At 44.7% G+C, this 25,117-nt stretch overlaps 1 protein-coding gene across 1 annotated transcript in view; it reads left to right on the top strand.

The window, feature by feature from the left end:
- The first annotated feature begins 1,902 nt into the window (after nucleotides 1-1,902).
- Nucleotides 1,903-25,117, top strand: part of LOC126184398 (uncharacterized) — an 89,797-nt gene continuing 66,582 nt past the window's right edge. The window contains exons 1-2 of the mRNA XM_049926820.1: nucleotides 1,903-1,978; nucleotides 18,496-18,663. Coding sequence (XP_049782777.1) covers nucleotides 1,909-1,978; nucleotides 18,496-18,663 — 238 coding nt within the window. The 5' untranslated portion in view covers nucleotides 1,903-1,908. The remainder of the gene's footprint in view (nucleotides 1,979-18,495; nucleotides 18,664-25,117) is intronic.

The following is a 25,117-nucleotide window of genomic DNA, read 5'->3' as shown; positions in this document are numbered from 1 at the left end:
TAAGTATTCTTCCTGTGGCAAGACAAGACACAAAACGGAAGTCTGCTGACCGTCCTCAAGATGAGTGTAGATTATACCCACATAGACTTCCCTTCCCCAGGATCTGACAAGAGGCCCAAAACCTACACTCCGCATGTGTTACATGTCCACATGTGCTTCACATGTCTTACAGACATCTGTGTTGTTACAGCAACAGTACTATCGAACTGCAAAGTCAATTCACAGTTCGCTTTCAGTGTCATTCATTGGTCTTCATGACACTTATCTTGGTGGTTAACAGTGAAGGAGGCACAAACGTCCTTGGTTTCCACCTTTTTGACGCTTTGGGCTTGCAAGTATACGACGTTCGCCCGTCAAGGACAAACTCATACTTAAACGGCTTCCGTTCCACGTGCAACTCAGTGTTTTCTCACCCTATCGTTGGCGTCACTGAATCTGAGGCTCATGTTACCCTCCTTCCAACGACAGTTTCTCGCTTCTGCACAGCTCGGAATATTAGCTTCGCTCTCCAGAATAAGCTACAGATACATCCAAGAAGAGAGAATTCTTATTGCAGTCACTAGGGTTCAGTGGACCACCCTGAGCATTATTGTGGAAAAACCGAGTGGAGCACTTCGGATTTGTGATGGCTTCAAGGTTACAGTTAACGCACAGTCAACCATGATATTTATCCAGTTCCGAAAGTGGATGATGTTATAACGAGCCTCACAGGACGCAACGTTTTTTGCCAAGAGTGAGTTGTGATGTGCTTATCTTCATCTCTCTCTGGACGGGGCTTCACGTAAAATTCTGGTAACTGACATTCCATTTGGTCTATTCTGCTATAACAGGCTTCCTTTTGGCATTGTCAGTGCGCCAGCTAGTAATCAAAGGTAGTTGAAACAGCTGACGTGGTATGTAGCTGGCACAGTGAACTATTTGGACTCTTTTACTCTGTTTGCTATTCTTCAACAATTAAATCTGAATTGTAACATAGGCAAATGGTGTTTTTTTTTGTCCTACAGGTGGAATATCTTGACCTTGAACATGTTTCTAGTGCTTCAGAAATGCGATCCACCTCACTATATAATCAGGCTTTTATTCTTTCAAAGCTGATACCGTGGACACTTCTGGTTGCCACGCTTGCGAGTAGCGGTGCCGTCGTGAAGTTGCACTTCTACCATGGTCCGTCTCAAGAAATAGGTGACCACTGCCAGGGCCCACTGGCGGTGATTTTTGGAAGAGAGCAACGCCCAGACGTCAGCGTAAGTTCAGACGTCTGCAAAGTCAGTTCTAGTCACGAAGTAACCAAATTTCTCCAAAGAAAATACTGCTTCTCCATTGTTTCATCAAATTCCTGACCCTTCTTCATTTTGTAAATCCGAGGACCAACAAAAATTTCAGGATTCAATTATTCCTGACTGATGTAGGGCAATTTCATAGAAAGGTACTTAAAGCAGGGTCTGTCTCGTGGAAGAACACTTACAAACTGCTTTATTAGTCCCAGTTGTTTTTTATCTACAATAGATTCATGCAAGATGTTTTTAGTCCCAGGCGCAAAATTTCTCCGGTTGCACAAACATTTACACTCCAATGTTTTTGCTGTTATCACTTGTAAATCTCCCGTAACAGATATCTTACAGCAAAATTCGAAGCAGCAGTGTTACATGGTGATAATAAGAATAACGGAAATTATCACGTTCTCACGTGGAGTACAGTTGTAGATTTATATACACTTGGTCCGTTTGTGGTCATCAGCAAACAGCGAATATTTCGATTTAACTTAACAGCACGTCTAATACGTGCTTATCACAGTCTTGGCAAGCCATGACCAGCCGCACGCCTGGTTTTATCGGGAAACGTAAGCGTGTCTGCCTCGGAAAAGAAGTTCAGCTTTGGCTGTGGCGCAGTTGGTATTCTGCGCTGACGATGACACCATCGATGCTGCCTGCGATAGCAGCTCTTCTGGCAGCGCTATGCTATCCAACTGCGGCCCATTGTAAGTTCTATACACGCAATTACACGGCATATCATCCATAGTCTGAGCGAACATCTCGGACGGAATTGTGATCATTAAATGCCCGTCTACATAGTAAATACAGTTAGATAGTGGGAAAACTCATTTAGGCAACGGGGATGCGGTTGTTGTTGTATTTCACCGTTATGAGCGTAGAATATGGGAGACAGATTGTATGATAATACTGAAACATATCTGTCTAGGAGATACTATTTCCGTCCCGCAACGTAAATACATGTAAGCCACTTGGGTATTATCTGTGGCCTTTTTTTTTTTAAAGGTATGCATTTACTCGCTCCATGAATCACAGACCTTGCGGAAGTGGTGTGGCTACGTGCCTCATTGATGGAAGGAAGATTAGGGCTTAGCATCCATCGACGTAGATATCATCAGAAACAGTGCACAAGCTTAGACTATTTCAAGGATGGGGACGAAAATCGACCGTGCCCTTTCAAGGGAACCATCCTGGCAGTTTTCTAGACTGATTTACTGAAATCCCAGGAAACCTAAAACTGGATGGCCTGACGCCACTTTCAACTGTCGTCCTTCCGAATCAGTCCAGTGTGCTAATCATTGCGACAACTCCCTCGGTTGCTTCAGCCATGTGCAGGTAGCTGTACCACTGTTGTAGTCACACTGGAGGTGTATCTGTGGGGAGGTCAGATTAAACTATGGTCCCTGAAGAGGGGCAGCAGTCTCTTCAGTGCTTACAGGGGCAACAGTTCCTCTCATCTCCTAATGTGGCCTTGTAGCGTTATCCAGCATGGCCTTGCCATACAGATACTGTGAACGGCTGAGCAAAGAGGAACTACATCCGTTATTTTTCCTGGATGCATACCTTTCTACTGTATGGTTGAATGTTGCCATTTACTTCGTTACAATATTCTACATCTACATCTACATCCATACTCCGCAAGCCACCTGACGGTGTGCGGCCGAGGGTACTTTGAGTACCTCTATCGGTTCTCCCTTCTATTCCAGTCTCGTATTGTTCGTGGAAAGAAAGATTGTCTGTATGCCTCTGTGTGGGCTCTAATCCTTAAGATTTTATCCTCACGGTATCTTTGCGAGATATACGTGGGAGGGAGCAATATACTGCTTGACTCCTCGGTGAAGGTATGTTTTCGAAACTTCAACAAAAGACCGTACCTAGCTACTGAGCGTCTCTCCTGCAGAGTTTTCCACTGGAGTTTATCTAGCATCTATCTATCATCTCCGTAACGCTTTCGCGATTACTAAATAATCCTGTAACGAAGCGCGCTGCTCTCTCTCTCTCTCTTCTATCAACCCTATCTGGTACGGATCCCACACTGCTGAGCAGTATTCAAGCAGTGGGCGAATAAGTGTACTGTAACCTATTACCTTTGTTTCCGATTGCATTTCCTTAGGATTCTACCAATGGATCTGTCTGGCATCTGCTTTACCGACGATCAACTTTATACGATCATTCCATTTTAAATCACTCCTAATGCCTACTCCCAGATAATTTGTGGAATTAACTGCTTCCAGTTGCTGACCAGCTGTAAATGATAAAGGATCTTTCTTTCTACGTATTCGCAGCACATTACACTTGTCTACATTGAGATTCAATTCCCATTCCCTGTACCATGCGTCAATTCCTTGCAGATCCTCCTGCATTTCAGTACAATTTTCCATTGTTACAACCTCTCGATATACTACAGCATCATCTGCAAAAAGCCTCAGTGAACTTCCGATGTTATCCGCAAGGTCATTTATGTATATTGTGTATAGCAACGGTCCCACGACACTCCCCTGCGGCACACCTGAAATCACTCTTACTTCGGAAGACTTCTCTCCATTGAGAATGACATGCTGCGTTCTGTTATCTAGGAACTCTTCAATAAAATCACACAATTGGTCTGATAGTCCATATGCTCTTACTTTGTTCGTTAAACGACTGTGGGCAACTGCATCGAACGCCATGCGGAAGTCAAGAAACACGGCATCTACCTGGGAACCCGTGTCTATGGCCCTCTGAGTCTCGTGGACGAATAGCGTCTTTTTCGAAACCCATGCTGATTCCTACAGAGTAGATTTCTAGTCTCCAGAAAAGTCATTATACTTGAACATAATACGTGTTCCAAAATTCTGCAACTGATCGACGTTAGAGATATAGGTCTATAGTTCTGCACATCTGTTCGACGTCCCTTCTTGAAAACGGGGATGACCTGTTCCGCTTTCCAATCCTTTGGAACGCTACGCTCCTCTAGAGACCTACGGTACACCGCTGAAAGAAGAGGGGCAAGTTCCTTCGCGTACTCTGTGTAAAATCGAACTGGTATCCCATCAGTTCCAGCGGCCTTTCCTCTTTTGAGCGATTTTAATTGCTTTTCTATTCCTGTGTCATCTATTTCGATATCTACCATTCTGTCATCTGTACGACAATCTAGAGAAGGAACTACAGTGCAGTCTTCCTCTGTGAAACAACTTTGGAAAAAGACATTTAGTATTTCGGCCTTTAGTCAGTCATCCTATGTTTCAGCACCATCTTGGTCACGGAGTGTCTGGACATTTTGCTTTGATCCACCTACCGCTTTGACATAAGACAAAAATTCCTTAGGATTTCCTGCCTAGTCAGTACATAGAACTTTACTTCCGAATTCATTGAAAGCCTCTCGCATAGCCCTCCTCACACTACATTTCGCTTCGCGTAATTTTTGTTTGTGTGTAAGGCTTTGGCTATGTTTATGTTTGCTGTGAAGTTCCCTTTGCTTCCGCAGCAGTTTTCTAACTCGGTTGTTGTACCACGGTGGCTCTTTTCCATCTCTTACGATCTTGCTTGGCACATACTCATCTAATGCATATTGTACGATGGTTTTGAACTTTGTCCACTGATCCTCAACACTATCTGTACTTGAGACAAAAATTTCGTGTTGAGCCGTCAAGTACTCTGATATCTGCTTTTTGTCACTTTTGCTAAACAGAAAAATATTCCTACCTTTTTTAATATTTCTATTTACGGCTGAAATCATCGATGCAGTAAGCGCTTTATGATCGCTGATTCCCTGTTCTGCGTTAATTGTTTCAAATAGTTCGGGTCTGTTTGTCACCAGAAGGTCTAATATGTTATCGCCATGAGTCGGTCCTCTGTTTAACTGCTCAAGGTAGTTTTCGGATAATGCACTTAAAAAAATTTCACTGGATTCTTTGTCCCCGCCACCCGTTATAAACGTTTGAGTCTCCCAGTCTAATAAGTCATGGCTATAAAATATTGTCACGAATTATTTATAGAATAATGAATGAAATAACCGATAGAAACCGAAACCGGGGAAGATCAATTTGGGTTCCGAAAAATGTGGGAAGACATGTGGCAATATTCCCCGAGCGACTTATACTACTGGCCATTAAAATTGCTACACCAAGAAGAAATGCAGATGATAAACGTGTATTCACTGGACAAATATATTATACTAGAACTGACATGTGATTACATTTTCACGCATAGATCCTGAGAAATCAGTACCCAGAACAACCACCTCTGGCCGTAATAACGGCCTTGATACGCCTGGGCCTTGAATCAAACAGACCTTGGATGGCGTGTACAGGTACAGCTGTCCACGCAGCTTCAACACGATACCACAGTTCATCAAGGGTAGTGACAGGCGTATTGTGACGAGCCAGTTGCTCGGCCATCATTGACCAGACGTTTCCAGTTGGTGAGAGATCTGGAGAATGTGCTGGCCAGGGCAGCAGTCGAACATTTTCTGTATCCAGAAAGGCCCGTACAGAACCTGCAACATGCGGTCGTGCATTATCCTGCTGAAATGTAGGGATTCGCAGGGATCGAACGAAGGGTAGAACCACGGGTCATAACACATCTAAAATGTAACGTCCACTGTTCAAAGTGCCGTCAGTGCGAACAAGAGGTGAGCGAGACGTGTAACCAATGGCACCCCATACCATCACGCCGGGTGATACGCCAATATGGAGATGACGAATACACGCTTCCAATGTGCGTTCACCACGATGTCGCCAAACACGGATGCGACTATGATGATGCTGTAAACAGAACCTGGATTCATCCGAAAAAATGACGTTTTGCCATTTGTGCAGCCAGGTTCGTCGTTGAGTACACCATCGCAGGCGCTCCTGTCTGTCGATGCAGCGTCAAGGGTAACCGCAGCCATGGTCTCCGAGCTGATAGTCCATGCTGCTGCAAACGTCGTCGAACTGTTCGTGCAGATGGTTGTTGTCTTGCAAACGTCCCCATCTGTTGATCCGTTACAGCCATGCGCATAAGATGCCTGTCATCTCGGCTGCTAGTGATACGAGGCTGTTGGGATCCAGCACGACGTTCCTTATTACCCTCCTGAGCCCACCGATTCCATATTCTGCTAACAGTCATTGGATCTCGACCAACGCGAGCAGCAATGTCGCGATACGATAAACCACAATCGCGATAAGCTACAATCCGACCTTTATCAAAGTCGGAAACGTGATGGTACGCATTTCTCCTCCTTACACGAGCCATCACAACAACGTTTCACCAGGCAACGCCGGTCAACTGCTGTTTGTGTATGAGAAATCTGTTGGAAACTTTCCTCATGTCAGCACGTTGCAGGTGTCGCCACCGGCGCCAACCTTGTGTGAATGCTGTGAAAAGCTAATCATTTGCATATCACAGCATCTTCTTCCTGTCGGTTAAATTTCGTGTCTGTAGCACGTCACCTTCGTGGTGTAGCAATTTTAATGGCCAGTAGTGTATTTTACAAGATAGGTCAGAGAAAGATAAAATTACTTTTACACCTTTTGTAGATATAGAAAAATTTAGACAAAGTTGACTGCAATACACTCTTTGATATTCTGAAGATAGCATGGATAAAGTACAGGGAGAGAAATGTTTTATACCACTTGCTAAAAAACCAGACTTCAGTTATGCGTATCGATAGACGTAAAGGAAAGAACTAGAGCGGAAGTTGTGAAACAGGCATGTAGAATATACTCGAAATTATTCAATCTGTACATTGAGCAAGCAGTAAAGGAAATAGAAGAAATTTGGGAAGAGAATTAAAGTTCAGGGAGAAGAAATTAAAACTTTGAGACTTACGACGATACTGTAATTGTGTAAGAGACGGAAAATTACATGGAAGAGCAGTTGAACGGAATGGATAGTGTCTTGAATAGGAGTTAGATGAACAGCAACAAAAGTGAAAGAAGGATGTTGGAATGATGCCGAATGAAATCAGCCGATGGTGGCAATTAGACAAGGAAACGAAACACTAAAACGAGTTGAGCATTTTTGCTGTTTAGAGAATAGGATAACTGATGATGACCGAAGTAGAGTGGATATAAAATGCAGACTAGTTATAGGAAGAACATCATTTCTGAAAAAGAAGAATTAGTTAACATCTAATATAAATTTAAATGTTAGGGATTCTTTACTGAAGGTATTTAGCATTGTACAGAAGTTTAACGCGTATGACAAGTAATTTGGGCAAGAACAGAATAGAGGTTTTGAAATGCGGTGAGACTGAAGAATGCTGAAGACTGGAAGGAGAATATTGAGTAACTAATTTAGAGGAATTAAAGCGAATCAAGGAAAAATAAATTTATCTTACAACTTGGCTAGAGCAAAGGATAGGTTGATAGGACACATTAGGGCATCTGGGAGTTTCCAGTTTGGTAATAAAGGAAAGTGTGGGGGGTATAAATTGTGCAGGAAGATAGAAGGATGAACATAGTAAGAAAGTTGAAATGGATATGATTCAAGTAGTTATTCGGAGATGAAGAGATTTGAACAGGTTATACTAGCGTGGAGAGGTGCATCAAGCCAGTCTACGAACTGAATATCATACCAACAACAAAACAATAACAAGCATTTCTTCCACTAATAGCAATATAAGTCATTCCCGAGAGTTTACTGTGCCATGAAACTTTATCATAATTATAGTTAGTCACTCTACTATCACCGTTGCATAGATACCTCCTCCAGATTTCCTCATTCACTAGGGTCTTGCACCTTATGCATGTTTCTCCTCATATTTTCGAATGTCCTTTACCGACCTTTTACGTCTGTTCTTTTCTTATCTGTTGGACTCTTTCACATAATTTCCTCAGTCCATCACACATCCTTTAGCCTAGAAAATCCATCATATTTTCATCAGATTCATAATTAGGTCATTCACTCCACATTCCCCTGATTCATTAATTTCTTTCCCTATCTTTCAAAACACTTTCCTAGGAGACTGTGTCTACTATTCACTATGCAGCCTCAAGTTTTGAACGGATTTTCGTGTCAAAACACATTCCGTTTCAGACACATGTAGCTTATTTACTCTTATCCTACTATCAGCTCTCGATGCCATCATCAATTTCGGTGTATTCTTTTTATAGCCAATTAATCTTCATCTACCCTGGATGCTGAAATTTGTCAACTCGTTCTGTGTTCTAGTTTGTTACTTGGTATTATTTTACTTTATATGTATAGAGTACTTTATTTACATGATAAAATATTTATTAGTCTACTTTCAAATTTGCTTAATTACGTTGTACTATTTGTTGTTCAGATTTATCTGCGTTAGAGGTAAATAACACATCATCAACAAAACCGAGGTGTTCTGTTAACAAATATTTATTCTTCGTGTCTCCAGTTACAAACCTCACATCACTCCCAAGAACTGCTCTGATAATAGTTTCTATGGTGTGGAAAGTCCTTACCCGACTCAGTTGATAGTTCGGAATTACCCATTATACTGCTGAAGTTTAATAAGAAATTTAGAATTGCTGTGTGTGTTTTTAATTATTAATTACATTAACATTGTTTGAACTAGTCCCTCATTTATTAAGGGATACAGATACAGATTTTTTTTAAGTCGAGTAAAAAGCTTCCTGAAGATCTTTGTATTCCTGTCAAAGTGATAAACAATGTTCATTACTCCTTTCTACTATTTGAATCACGACTCACAAATGGTCCCTTGCACTATATCGACTTCTGAAACAAACTTCTTCTTTGTTTAATTTTAATCCGATGGTCATTTTACAATTCTAATAATTTACTGAAATTTTTGTGCGTTACGAAATTCACTTATAGGTCTGTAGCTTTCATATCTTGTCTTTCTTGTGAAATAGATCCTTTACAACACCGTTTAAGTTTTGATGAATTGCCTAGCTTCAAAGACATCTCATTTGCAAGCTAATTTTTTTATCATCTTTCTTCGAGCTTTAGTTATTTCTAGTGAAACAGCGCCACCTTGGGACACCTTTGCTTGCTGCAGCGACTCTTTTCTCAGTTCATAGAAAATATTTATTTGGTACGCCATGTTGTTCTGAGAATTCTGCGATGTCTGCGTATCACAATGAGTCACACCTTGATTTCATTCTAATAAATGTCCTGGAGGAAATATAAGAATCAAAAAGCGAAAACATTAAAATTTAGATAGTTACATTCATTTATCTTCGAATATTTCAAGTCATCTGAAAATTTTGTGCCATACCCGGTCTCCAACCTTTATTTCCTGCTTATTTAGAGCAGCCTCAGAAATTTATCTCTTGTAACTAGACTCGATGAGCTCTTCTTCTGTGGAAAGAGTAATATCGATCTTAGAAAACTCGCACTATCGCATTTTCCTTTTCTTCGATCACAGCTAGATAGCTGATATATGCAAAAAGCAAAATAACTACCTGAGTACGCATGCAGGACTAAATGCAACCTTCGCTGCCACTGATGTTTCAATCAATTACTTCCAGACACTACTACCAAACGTACTCCCCTGCATGTGGTAACAACCATACTGAACGATTGGTGATGGTGGAGGACTGTGGCATACAGTGCCAGAGAGGATATACTGATGTGCCAATACACTGTGAGCACTTGTTCAGTAACGTGTTGGCCCACTTTTGGAACGAAATACGGCGGCGACTCTGTGTGCACGGATTCAACAAGTCCCTGGCAGATTTCTGAAGGTATATCGCGCCAGATGTCTGCGCACTGGTCACACAGTTCTCGTAAATTCTGTAAATTACGAGCCGGTGGTTTGCGGGCGTGGCGCGGGCACCAAGGTGTGTTCCATTGGGTTCAGCTCAGACGAATTTGGTGGGTAACACATCAAATGACTGTCATACTCCTCAAACCAGTGTAGAATGGCTATAGCTTTGTGACGGGGTTATTCTGCTGGAAGATGCCATCGTCGTCGGGGAACACATCAAGCATGAAGGGATGCGGTGGTATGTAGCCCACAGCTTTCACGATTACTGTCACAGGTACTACCACAGTTCTCATGGTAGCACAGGCAGGTAAAGTCCCTCGTACCAAAACACATGCCCTTAACTTCCCCCTCCCCCCCTCCCTATCTGTGTCCGTGGCTCAGTGCATATTTAGAGCAGCCGTTCCCCTGGATGAAGGTGTATCCGGACATGAACATCGATCTGACGTAAAAAGAAATGTGATTCATCAGACAGACGACACGTTTCCACTGACCCACCATCCAATCACGATAAACCTGTTCTCACTGTAACCTAACTGATGATGTATTGGGTCAAATGGAGACATTTGGGGTTTGTCTGCTGCGAAGTTCCTCGTTCAACTATGGGTACCAAACCGTATGCTCGGAAACACTTTTGCCTGCACCACTGTTGTATTCTGTCGCCGGATCTGCTACAGATCGCCACCTATCCCACTTTTCAGAGCGGGCAAGCCTCTTCGATGTGACTTGGATGTAAAACACTTAGCCGCCTACTCATGGTTTCACTGTCCTTCAAGCACTTTCGAGTAGGAGGAGATAAGTGTTTAACGTCCCACTGACAATGAGGTCATTAGAGATGGAGCAGAAGTTCGGATTAGGGAAGGATTCGGAAGGAAATCGATCGGGTCCTATCAGAGGAACCATCCCAGCATTTGCCTGAAGCGATTTAGGGAAATCTCAGAAAACCTGAACCAAGATGGCAAGACGCAGGTTTGAACCGTCGTCTTCCCAAAAGCGAGTCCAGTGTGCTAACCACTGCTCCACATCGCTCGGACCACTTTCGATAGATGCTCACGAAATAATATTCAAACAGCCGATCAACTTTGCCTTTTCTGAGGTGCTCGTTCTCAGATGTCACGCCACAACAATCTGAATTTCGTCGGATTCGCTCAAGGCAGATGATTTCTCCATTTGCTGCCTGTGTCGTCGCTAGAATGGTTTCCCAAATACAGCACATCTTCCTCACCATCTGTGGATCCCATGTCCCGGGGGTCTTGGAGTTCATCAACTCCTGAAGTATAATGTTGCTTAAAATCCGTCTTGATTGCAAAAAAAATTTTTTTTAATTATTCATATGACCGGTTTCGGTTCATTCAGAACCATCTTCAGATCTGATATTTCAGTTACAGGAGTAACCCGTCCAAATCCAGCAACTTTCACATGCTACGTCACATGCTAGATGTGACGTAGCATGTGAAAGATGCTGGATTTGGACGGGTTACTCCTGTAACTGAAATATCAGATCTGAAGATGGTTCTGAATGAACCGAAACCGGTCATATGAATAATAAAAAAAAAAATTTTTTTTTGCAATCAAGACGGATTTTAAGCAACATTATAAAATCACTGATTACTGTTATCCCATAAGTCATTATGTCTGTTTTTGCAAAACTCCTGAAGTTACGCTTCCGGTTATTAGCCTGATGTTGTTTTTCTTGTCTTCATTTTATTGCTGTGCCTTCCTACGTAAAAGTTTTCGCACTTTACAACTGTACAGCTAATGTCTGCGGAGAAGATCGAGCCACCTCATTTGAGTATTGTGGTGCATTTTATTGCTCAGCAACCAGATTAACTAATCTATGACCACCTCGTTTTTGTGTAAAGTATGAGAGCAGTCTATTAATGGCATCTACAGAGAGAGATAGAGAGGACTTCCATGATCTCGGTGAGGTCTCTCGAAGAAAAGTCTCGTGAAAGGTGATAGACGAGCGTCAAGGTCCTGTTCTGCAAGCATTGTAGTTTCTTGATGCGAGTGTCTGAGGCATTATGCCAGGCTATGAAAGTATTTTCCATACTGCACGAGCTAGTGACCTGTGTAGACCACAGCCGAGTCGTGACTGAATTGTGGACCCAGACTGATTAGTTGGTAAAGGACACAAAGTCTCCCTATTGATTTTCCTCATATTTTTTTAATATGTTTTCTCCAAGTCAGCAGCTGATTCAAGGTAACGCTTAGATATCTGTTAGTCCTGGTACATGGATCGTCATCACCGCCGATCTACAGGTGCTACAAATCAATAGGGGTGCTATTCCTTGGCTTTTGTTAGTATTAAGCTGGAGCCTACATTTCGTTGTCCAATCTGCTAGATTTTTGGCGACAGATTGGAAGCGCCACTAGGTGTTCACGTTTCTGGTTTAGATCCCATGCCATCGGTGTACCGCACAAGATGGACACCATCGATCGGTGGTACACCAGCTGTGTACAGTGTGAAGGGAACTGACCAAGTACTGATCCTTGAGGTGTTCCAGCCAGAATATGTCTTCTCATAGAGCAGCTGCCTTGTGTCCTCATATGGAAGTTAATGCCAGCCAGATAAAGTTTAAGCAGCAGCACATGTGACAAAGGGACTTCGTGTTCCAGTAATTTGAACAGAAGCCCATTATGCTCTGTGGTGTGAAATGCCGTGGAAAAATCAATACCTGCTCTAAGTATCCTAGTGTTCCAAGGCTTCTTGTGCTTCTCCCACCAGCTAAATAACTGTTGCAATGTCACGTGACCGCCTTAGAAACCAAACTGGTCATCTGGAACCAGATTTTCAGCCCTATTGTGTTGAAGAGATACCTGCACTGCAGTCGCTTAGAGAATATGGAGAGCGCAGGTAGTAGACTGATAGGTGTACAGATGGTTGGCTTTCAAGGATCCTTCTCTTCCCTTGGTATCAGCACTACATCAGCGTGGAAACATGCTGATTGGTGGTTCCCACTGGTATGGATCGGTTGCACATTGCAGGAACTGTTTGTGGCACAATCTGCTTCAGCAGCAATTTAGTGACGGCTTGCACTAGATGCCTTGCAAATCGTTGTGGCAGATGTGGGCAGTGACTTCCTCCAAAGACTCTGGGGGGATGAAATCACCTACTTCTCTAATAGCACAGTATCAAGGAAGTCGCTCCTCAGAAATCTTGATGCGTGCAATATCGGCTGGGTACGACACCAGTTGGAAATTAGAAGTGATGGCACCCACATTTTCATTAGGTTGACAGGTCACCTCTTGTTCGATCTGTACCTGGTAGCAATTTTCGATGACGCCACAGGAATTTGCTGTTAACATGCTACATGTGTTGTCATTTGACCTCAAGGAGATGACTCTTCTGAACTATTCTTCGTTTCTGTGTGCTTTAGTTTTGGCCTTGATTTCTTTCCATAAGTGGTTCAAGATGCGTTTAGCTGCGGAAACTCAAGTGTGCTGTGACTCCTGAAAGATCCTGTTCCGTTGAGAATGTACTGTGGCACCACGATCAGTGCTTTACAATCAGGGCGGGGTTTGGGGAGAGGGGGGACAGCTGACCTGATAGCACTGATGACAGTGTCCATGAGGTAATGGACAATGGCGTCGACATCTGCATCAGGTGCTGTGACACTAACATCGTCATTCTAGGTGTTTCACTTGAGTGCTCTTTGGTCGAGATGCCTTTTCGGTAGCTTGAAGACGTCTACATGAAAGTCACAGATGACAGAATAATGGTCTGAGGACAGCATATCCCTTCTCATTGCTGTGGTATGCTGCGGGGTGCTTTTGACAACTGTAATGTCAAGGTATCAGGCTGGTCTCTGGCAAGGCAGATGGACAGCCCTTGCCCAACCAATAACTCTTTGGAGACGTCGACCACTGTTGCTCGTCAGTAGCGAATTCCAGGTTGCGCTCTTGCCACTAAAGTTCTCCAGCAGTGGACAGATTGCCTCGGATATAGCAGAGTCTCGATGTCAGCTGGCTGAAGGACTACACTAGGTAGGCCGTATGCTGTAGAAAAATTGATGTCACCCTGAATCGTTTGACAGCGACACCTGTAGTCTCCACTGTCGCCAATACCAACAACTGACTAACATGGTGACCGAAGTTGCTTTCCACATAGATAGCAATACCACCTTCAGTACCAGCTGAACGTTACAGTAGCAACTGAAGATAGGACGTTGATGTGAACTCAGTGTTTCAAATAAGTCCTATAAACCATGTGCATGTCAATGATTTCTTCTCTGATAAAATTCGGCGTCTTGAGTGCGGATTCCAATTACAGGTGGGGAAGACAAGTGATCTGGCAGCCATTTTCACTGGCAAAGTTTTTCTGTAATGTCATCTGGACGGCTAACTTCACTGCAGAGCTGTCATCCTGCAGTAGACTGGCCACTATGTTAGTAATGGCTGCATTCGTTTTCGAAATGTGGGCTAGAGGCCTCGTAATCTCAGCGACAGCCATGCGCAGAGGTGGTCAGAGAACAGCGTCTGTGCTGCACTGGTCGTACCCTAGCCTGCTGGGTGAACGTCGGCATCCTCCTAGATTCCTGCACTGCTTGGGTAGCTGTCATGGTTGGAGAAGTAGGCGGCGAAGTGCGTGACGCACACCATAGCGATGAGTGACTGTTTACAGTTACTGGCTATTGTGGCTGGAATGTTGAGCACTGCGTAGGCAGACATGCAGCAAGAGCTGTAGTGCATCCCACTCCTTCCTATATGTGGCAGCTGGTTTGAGCGGCTGTTGTCGTCCGCTCTGTTTTCCGATAGCTTCGTGAAAGGCAGAGCATCTTCTGTGAACATGTTGCATCTTCTATGAACATGTTGTTCACCACTGTTGGTACATGAGGCAGGTCTGTCCATGTTCTCTTTAGTGCATCCTCTAGCGCTGGTATCATGTTCTTCAGTACACTTGGCACATCTTACGGCCATGCGGAAACCTTTTAGCACATGATTGAAGCCCTGACACCTGAAATATTGTGGAGGACCCGTTTTGCTCTGTTCTCAACAGTAAATTCGCTATCTATGACGTGTCTGAACTGAAAGTTCTTGCAGTAACAGATATCATCTGTGAGTATAACATTCACTAGAGGCGTCCACAGATATGTCTTCAGTGACTTGACAGATTTCACAGTTTTCACACGATATTCTGACTTGAGGAACTTCCTGACGTCAGTTACTTTGATGAAGATAGGAAGTGTTCTGATGACTAGTTTTAGAAGTTTCTCTAGGGCCATGTGCGAGCAACAAGGTTATCCCTTGCTGTCGATGAGCCATTTTACTGAAATATAATCGGCGATGGCGTGCAGACGGATCTTCACAGATCTTTAGCGGGTCCCATCCCACGAGCTTGATGGTGAATGATAAAGCAACGGGCTTTATCAACGAACTCTGGGATTCCACAGAGTCGCCAAAGTATTTGAGGCCCATTGGAGGTGTCCGTTGTCTCGCAGAGCCTGAGATCGGTTGTGATAGAGCAGTTATCCAATAAGTGTTTCTTTCTTCGCATGTTTCGATAGCAGTAACTTTATTATTAGTGCTGACACACGCTGGCGGTTCCTGTAAATGTGCAGATTTCGCTATGTTGCGAAATGCAGGCTAACGAAATCGGTTATCATCACTGGGTATGGTTTTTTAGAAGGTGATTGTTCTAGCAACAATCGTTCTCAAAGACCTATTTTTTTAGCTATTTCTCAATTTGTAATTTGTTCTCTTGTGTAATGCCCTCGTCCATAAACTGTATCTGTTGCTTGTCTAGTTCCAAGGCTGTTGACAAATGCCTGCTCGTCGAACGTGTAGCCGCCAGTGGGGCAGGCCCAGTCGGGTGGCGGTCGGCTCACTCCAACGCGTTTGAGGCAGCTATCTCGTCCGTAGGCGCTCGCTAGCCTGTTCGTCTCGTCATAATTGAGTTGAATGGTGTTCAGTCTCGCAGTGGACAGTCGTCATAGTGTTGTGGCTCAACCCTCAAAAGTATTGGGTGGTTTTAATTAAATTGCAGCTACTCACAGAGGTCCAGTGTGGGCTGTAATCATCGTATAATTATAACCAGCCGGTATTTATGTCTACCAGTTGGTATCACATGACAAATACGTCAGCGATCCATACTGTAAAGGATGCGCGTGTGTTCGTCTCTTTGTTTACATTCCACGTATTTTTCTCATTATTATCGTAGTTAGGTTTCTGTTCGGGAGGGTGGACCATCTCTGACGTACACCCAGGTCAGTGTATCTCTCTCTGATTAAATACTTTTTTTGCTAGTCTCATGATGTAACGGCACAGATACTTTCAGTTTTGAGGCTACTGCCGGAGGAAAGAACATACTGATGAGAAGCCGTTAAAAATGAAATGAAATGATGGTGTGGCATTGTTGGCCTGGAGGCCCCGTCCGGGGAAGTTGCGCCGCCGGGTGCAAGTCATATTTCTGGTGATGGTTCATTGGGCGACTTGCGCGTCTGTGATGATGAGGACAACACAACACCCAGTCCACGGGCGGAGGAAATCTCCAGACCGGCCAGGAGTCGAATCCGGGCCCACTGCACGCTACACGAGCACGTTACCATTCAGCTAAACAGGCGGACGGAAGCCCTAAGTGAGGTAGACATAGGCTGCTTCAAGTGGGGACGTCAGCGGATGATTTCAAGTCTTGATTCGTACTGATGCTTTGTTCAAGATCAACATTGTTAAAAAAAATGTTCAAATGTGTGTAAACTCCTAAGGGACCAAACTGCTGAGGTCATCGGCCCCTAGACTTACACACTACTTAAACTAACTTAACACTAAGGACAACACACACATCCATACCCTATGAAGGTCAACATTGTTCTGAGTGCTTGGTTTGCTGCATCCTTACATTCCTGCCTTGGGCTTATGTTTGTGTCAGCATTCTGAGCAACAGAATGAGTTAGAAATGGAAATGGTAGTCTTTTGTGACAATCTAGGTGATTATCTTAAGTGTGTTCGCTAGTAACATTCGTGCCACACCATTTGCTTTTAGTGTTTATTTATTTGTGGAATAATCTAACTCTATTACACACGTGGCGTACGTTTGCTTGTGGGCCTTCAGCTGTCGACATCAGATATCAAGCACCTTATCTGTGAACTGAACTTACAAAAAAGGAGAAAAAAGAATCAGTTCCTGAATACCGGACGATAATCCACTTATTGTCTTGTCATCCTCAGTCATTCATCATCAGATGCAGTGTGAAGGGCAAGAGATCAGCACAATGCATTCCAAGCTGTTGTCGACGTTCCGACCTTGGAACCGCTACCTCTCAATCAGGTAACTCTTCAGTTGGCATCACGAGGCTGTGTGCATCCCAGTCCAGTCCTCCCACCAAGGGAAAACTCCCTGCCAGTACCGGGAATCGAACCAAGGTCTCGTGCGTGAGAGTCTATTGAGTTGACCACTCGGCTTCGGAGACTGACGTACGTTTTCTGCACCCTCAACAATGAACAGCGCTTTCTTGACTATCGTTTCATTGAAGTCGAAGCCCATAGTTGAAGGCGACTGTGTGCCTTAAGTATGACATCCGCCTTCGAATCTTGGTGTGGCACAAATATAGTATTGTCACGACTTTCTCATTACACTGGAGGTTCAGCATACCCGAAGCGTTTATTCTGTCATTTCATGTCAATGCATCTGCAGTGATTTCATACTCGTCAACCTATTCGTTTCATTTCAGTTCGTTAGTTCACTTTTCTTAATAGCTCATTACTGCTTCACAAGCAGTGGAGTGTGATTTCATCTTTCTGGCGCTTGTAAATTTTCCCTCTGCATGTGCATTTACTGCACATACGTAGGCTGAGTCTCCTAAAAGCGGTCATGCTGGTTTTCACTGGTGTTGCGACACATATTTGTTATCTCTTTTTTGCATTGTGTCGCTGGAGTCAGCCAAACAATTATTGCTCGTCACGTATTTAATGCAACGGCCTGTGCCTTCAGAAAGCGCCGATGAGTTTCCCATTTTTAAATCTGAATTTTATGCGCCCTTTCGACAGTGTGCTCCCAAATCAACGTAGCCCGATATTCGTTTTATCGATGTGCATTAACAGGGACAGTAGAACAGCAAGAATAAGCAGCAATGTGTGCAGCGACTCAGCAGCGCTGCATGCTTGGCGGTAGTAATCACGGGGTCAGAGCAATGTTGTCGCTGATGGAGTACCGGTTTTTCTTCGATTTTAGTGGCCCTGTTAATACATACCGTTCAGACTAGACAATCAGGGACCGATCTATCGATTTGGCATGTAAAAACTTTCTCCTTAAAATTCATTTTGTTTGTAATGGGAAACAAATCAGACGCTTTCCGACGACATTGGGCGTCGCCTGAAAGACGAGGTGAGCAGCAATTGTCTGGGCTGACTGCAGCTGTAGAGAACAGAAGCGAAGTTGTAAATAACTGCTAAACACCAGAGAAAATGCGACATACGACTTTTAGGAGAGAGACACTGTGTAAGAAACGACAAAAATATAGTGTACACAAGTCTACACCAAACCTGTGGTGGAGTATTCTACAGTTCTGCTATCGATGTGGTGATACACGGCCTCGTGGTCTTGGCTGACTCTTTCAGTGCCAGAGCCGTGGCCGTCGTGCGACCTGCTGTACAACTGGTTCTGGTGCCGGGGCCACCACGAGGGTGGCCTTATCTGCGAGGGGAGCTACAAGTGGGGTTCCGTGGAGCCGGTGGCCGTACTCTGGACACGCTCCATTGAGACCGGTAACCAAAGTCACGTCCGAGGTGGGTATTTTGTCGCCTTCTTTGAAACACAACAAACTTTTTGGATAGAATTACATTTTTCCTCGAGACATATGAGTCTCAACTTTATGTTCAATAATGACAGAAACTGAAGTAATAAATTAAAATGTCAATATTGGAGAGTCTCGGCAATACTGACGATTTAAGAAGGGGAAAATAGGCTGAAGGCATGAACTGAAGTTTGTGTTGGGGAGAATACTGGACTAGGATAGACCATACAACTCTCTCTGCCGAACTACTACGGTGGTTCAATCTGCTTTACGCAGCGCTGCGGCCGCTAGTTTAGACGTAATACGGCACATTCATACAGACAAACCACCATCAAGATCAGTTTTCAACCCGACCACGCACGACTGCGAGCTTTTGAAGTGAAACGTTTTCTACGTGACGACATTAAAATTGATCTGGAGGACATAATTGGTATCCATCTCTCTATCACGAGCAGTGTCGTTTACGTCAAGTTAGTAAGTGACGAGGTGTGCAACAGAATCTTGCGCTCACATGTGAACGATCTTAAATTCAAACATTCTGATGGGCATATTGGGGCAGTCTCTATCGATCACGCGGGGCCTGGTCTCTGCACTATACGAGTCTTCGAACTCCCGCTCGAAGTACCACCGGACGTAGTCACCGCGGTTTTCCAGCCTTATGGCGGAGTGGTCAGCCACATGGTAGGAAAATGGACCATCTTCACAACGTACCCAGTTCTTAACGGGGTACGATAGATCAAAATTAAACTGACGAAACATGTACCATCGTATCTTGTCATCGGCGGATGTAGGGCGATTATTTTGGATGACGGACGGCCATGCATTTGCTCTGGTTGTGTCCAAGAAGGACACGTCAGGTCGGATTGTCTCCAACGACGGCATGCTCAAATCCTGACAGGTGAATCTATGACTCCTTTTATGGTGACGACCCTGCCTGTCAATTATGCCGAGGTTGCACGGGTGGCCACCCTTTCCGATACCGACCACATTCGTCCGATAGCCGCCCCCGATAACAAGGCCACGATGGATCCAGTAGTAACGGATCCAGGCACCACAAGGGCGCCCCCTCCTGAGGACAGTCACTGAACGACTTTGTGAGAAAGCACTGATGACAGGACGGACATTGAACCACGGCAGAGGCTCTTCTTCCAGACACCAGAGCAGCTGAAGAGATCCACCCTCATTTAGATACTGAAACACACGTCCATAAACAGCATTCCCCGAGGAAACACTTGAGACGGCGGCGTGCTCCATCGGACGAGTGCTTGCAGCGAACGTCTGACATGAACTGTGGGCAATCCGACATTCCATCCAAAAGATTGCCATGGTGACGGCTCAATTCCCTCCGATCCCACTGAACAGCAGGATCACATGCAGACAGCCGCTGCCGATTGCCAGCCAGTAGCGCCGAGTGCCGCTGCGGCCACCAACAGCCAATGGTATTTCATGGCGACTCAGCGGATGACAGTGTCGAAAACTGCTTGCCCATCATGTCGTACGACACGCAATGGAATTCACCCTATGAGTGTTGATTGTTTTCCACCATCAGTGACAGCGATGAGACAGCCTGATGTCACGTGCACACACCCCTTGCAAGGGTGTTGATGGCCAACAAAGGTGCTATGGATAGACCTCAAACTTACCGTGTTGCGACTGTAAACATCAACACTACGTGGACATGTACTAAGTTATCCTTGCTTCAGGATATGTTGAATTCTGCTTCCATCGATATAGCTCTTCTCCAGGAGGTGTAAGTCGACAACTTCACAGACATGTACTGTTATGACGCATGTGTCTCTCCAGCTTCCCCCAGAGGCAGTGGGGTCGTTGTACTTCTTCGGGAAGGGATACTGGTGGGCGATGTCCTCCTTCTGCCTAGGGCATGAGGGATGGCACTCACGGTCAGGGTGTCCGCCTTATGAATATCTATGCTCCTTCTGGGACGGACAAACGTCTCGAAAGTTCACGATTCTTTGCGAAAGACGTCGCCCCGCTCTTCCAAGGCCGCCACTACCATCTGGTTTTTGGAGGTGACTACAATTGCATACTGACACCCAGAGACCAACTCCCACAACATAAACCATGCTCGGAACTCGGGATGCTAATCCGAGACCTGCAAATGGCGGACACTTGGGAACATCTTCACGGCCACCGACTGGGATTCTCATACTTCGCGAGCCACTCTTCCAGTCGCATCGAAGGGATTTACGTCTCACGCTCTCTTACCGCTGGGACACAGGATGTGGAACTGTAGCCTGCAGCTTTCTCGCACCACTCAGCTTACATCAATTCCATCACAGTATGGCGACAGCAAGTGTGGAGAAGACATAGGCTCGTGGAAATTAAACGTTAGTCACCTGTCGTACCCGGATTGCAACCAAGCCGTTGAGGATTCGCATTCGTGTGAAAATCGACTGTGTGCATATCCCACAACGATCCACTGATGGCTGGACTGGACCAAACCGGCACTGAGGCGAATGTTGATAACCTATGGTCGTGACCACGATGCTTGGCGTAGTCATACACTCGATTTGTACTTAAGGGAACTGCGAGACTGCGGTGCTATGGCTCCGTCTCCGGAACGACAAACCCTGGTCCACCGTGCTAAGGCTCCGATCATCGCTAATATGCGACGCCACCTACAGCGGGTGGTCATCCGCTCGACCACACAGGATAGATTAGTGAGAGATCGCCCGTCTATGTTCCACGTACTTCGTGAACGTAAACGACGCCAAAAAGCGCTGATACGCCTCATCGAAATGGAGGATGGTCGTCGCCTCACCAAGCAACAAGACGTTCTACGATCATTATTCCCAACTCTATTCATCTCAGACTCCTGACCAGACAGCACTGGAGAACGTCTGTCAGACGATTTACGGCACATTCACCCTGGCAACGGAAGCGGCCTTGGTGGAGGAAATTACGGAAAAAGAAGTGATCGACGCCATTAGAGAAGGAGCTGAAAACAAGTCCTGATGGCCTCCGCTTGGAATTTTACCACACTTTTCAATATTTATAAGCCACCCGATGGATCGACATCTGTCGCGAACTACTATCCCCAGAAGTGCCGCTCCCTATAGCCGTTGTAGAAAGTATGATCATTCCTATTCACAAACCATCCGGTGGCTCATGGATGCAGGACTACCGCCCATTGACGCTATTGAATTGCGAATTAATAACTTTTTTCGACTGTTGGCGGCGCGGATACACCAGACCTTACAACACATCATCGCACACGATCAAACGTCATTAGAAGGCGACAATAATATTGGAACAGCACTCAGTGAATATTGTGACTTGATCTCACTGGCGAGGGCATCTCGTTTGAAGGGTGCGCTGGACCACGACTATTTGGAAGCGGTCCTCCGACATATGTGATACCCACAGCCATTTGTCACTGTCGTCATGCGACTACTCCGTGGCGCGACATCCAAGGTGATGGGCAACGGCCGTCTTACGCAGCCCCTTACCATTTCTCGATCGATAAGCCAAGGCTGTCCTCTGTCCACTTTATTTAACTCTATGGCCATGGAATCACTATTACGAGGCCTGCGCCAACGACTGACGGGTATGATGGCGTTACAAGGCCACACTTTCCGATGTAAAGCATATGCTGACGACCTGGGGATGTCATCCGCAACGGCGACGACACCGCCAGCGCACTGAATTGGATGGCCACATATATCATGGCCACTCGTAGTCGTATTAGCTTCGCAAAATCAGTGGCGATGAACATCGGGGTCGGAATGTTACAGTTCAGAAATACTTTCAAATGCATCGGCATTGATTTCACAGATGAAATACGACAAACCGCTGCTCACAACTTTCGACGACTTTTACGAAATGTTTGGACTGGGATAGCCAACAAGCGCATATGAGCACTGGACATCGTCCAACGGACCCAGTATGTCAGCACACATTTAACGTCACGCATTCCGCACGTCGCCCAGTTATTACCTATACTGGTGATGTTAGCTCGCCGTATACTGGTGTCTTTTGGGTCCTTCATTAGTTCAGGAATGGCAACGGTACAGATGGTTTATCGTGTCCTGCAGAGTGAACGACCCGATAACGTCGTGGAGAGGAAGCACCCGAACGTCAACTGGTGAGTAGTGTGGAGGACGATTCACCACGTAACACTGCACACTGCCTTGACGGCGATGTGGTATATCTCTGTCAACGGCAAGCAGGCGACCAGATCACGGGTACATGCAATCCGTATGGTGGACTCACCCATGCACGAGCTGTGACTTTCAAGACAACGATGAATACTGTCTCAGCTTTGGTGAGCCTACGGCAGTGTGGCACTTAGTGAAGCAAATGTCAGCGTACTTCCTTCGAGTGACGCAAATCATGTCGAACCCAAGACAATATTATTCGCGGATTAGACATATTACTCACACACGAAAACTAGTGTCGTGACGTGGCTTCGTGGACGTGCAGTGCATTATTTGTTTCAAGACGGCACTAAGGACACTTTAGACTTTTGGAACTATTTGCAGGGACGATATTGCCAGATCCTCCGTTACCCAAAGTATCGACAATATTTTTCCAATTGTTTATGGAATGCGTTCCACAACTCTCCACGCAGTTGGATCATCACGGATAAGAGAAGCTAAACTTACAAGACTATGATGGAACACTACACGGTACAACGTGGGATCTACCTTGGTTACTGCGAGAAGTTATACCTGGATGATACAGCAGATGGAGAGTTTCGTCGTGACCCCTCGCACTGTTTAGCAGCCTCTGCCCCCTTTCCTCTTTTTGTCCCCAGTGCAAAGGGTTCTTCGCAGTTTTTGTTTCCCATCCGGTGCAAGATGTAGTACCAGTTAATGGTGGTACAGATTCCACTCTTCGGTTTTATTTAATGGCTTTCTTAGCCTCACACTTTTCTCTCTTTCTTTTTGCCCTTTGCGGCAACTATAAGTATATTTACAGTTACGTGTGTCCCCAATTTGACGCAATGAGTGTACGTATTAGTTTCAGTTACTTACTGCTTAAAAATTAGTTAATTAAATGAAATAACAAAAAGACGGTTACCACATCTGCCAAGTAAGGCGGAGACACGGGTTCAACTTCCGGCTGTAGCACAAATTTTAATTCATTTCTTCTGCTACTGTCATTACCGAAAAGAAAAAAAAAGACTTTTAGGCTTCCAGCATTGAGTTTTTTGCTATACTGATTCCAGCAACATTCGTATTTGTTTTTGAGAAGCTTTTCATGATTGCTGGCTACTTTATTTTATATGTCCACAATGTCATTGCCACATAAGCACGTAAAACTTCATACAGTTAATAATTATTTAATACACAATAATAATATCATCTGTTGATATAAAGCGTTAATTTCAGGTTGTTAATAATCATCAGGAAATGGGAAAGGTGAGGGTATTGGCCAATTGTCAGGAACGATTTTAGCATTCGCGTTGAACCATTTGAGAAAACAATTCAAAATCAAAATATGAATAACAAGATCAGACGAAGTTTCTGAGGGCCCATTACAAGTCAATTTACCTAAATGCCATTATTTTTAGGAAGGTACAATAAAATCATTCAGTGAGGAACTGATTTAAATATTCCTGCAAACACAGAGAGAACACTGCCAAAAGAGAAGAGCTTCCTGTTTTTGGCTTCAGACTATGCTTGTATAATAATTTTTTACGTCAAGATCGACTAATTACACGTTTCGTAAAATTGCTGTATCTTCAGATGTGACAATTACTCCACAAAAGGTTTTGTCATCCACACCTACACACTGCCTGACATAAAAGTGACGCATCCAGAAATGGACGAGCAAACGAAGTGCATCTTGACACAATGAGAGGTTATGCGACATTATTTCAGTGACCACAAAATCGACTCAAATTGTCAAAGAGCTTGACTGTATGAGCGTGCTTATAATTATGATTATGTATCCTGTCTGGCCTGGATGATTCCTCTGATTCGGTTGGGAGGGGTGCCACGAAGCTCTTGTATCCTCTCCTGAGCCATGCTGACCCACAATTGTTGTAACTCGTCCGTGATATCTTTGATCATGGCAGTGGGACAGAGTTGACGTCCTAGCTAATACCATAGGCCTGGGAATCTTGCTGGTAACGGGAGTACATCACCACCACGCACACAGCTCACATGTATCGAGTAGCCTTGCCCTGATGGTAGATGCCACCACGACACTGTCGCATAACATCTCACACGCGAAGACGCAGTATGTCCGTAACACACCGTTATGCGGTGAGTCCCTACCAGCCGCGACCTGGAGACGTACCCGACTGCTCTCCACACCATGACTCCAGGAATAACACCACTGCTTCTCTCCAAAACATTGGAAGAATGGGAATTCTCCCGCAGGTCGTCACAGAAATCGCCGACGATGGTCATCCGTTGTAGTGTAGAACCGCAATTCAACAATGAACACAATGCGATGCCGTTCATCAACGGTCAGCT

Source organism: Schistocerca cancellata, chromosome 1 (genome assembly GCF_023864275.1).
Source record: "Schistocerca cancellata isolate TAMUIC-IGC-003103 chromosome 1, iqSchCanc2.1, whole genome shotgun sequence".
Taxonomy (NCBI): domain Eukaryota; kingdom Metazoa; phylum Arthropoda; class Insecta; order Orthoptera; family Acrididae; genus Schistocerca; species Schistocerca cancellata.
This window is presented reverse-complemented; position numbering and strand designations above follow the sequence as displayed.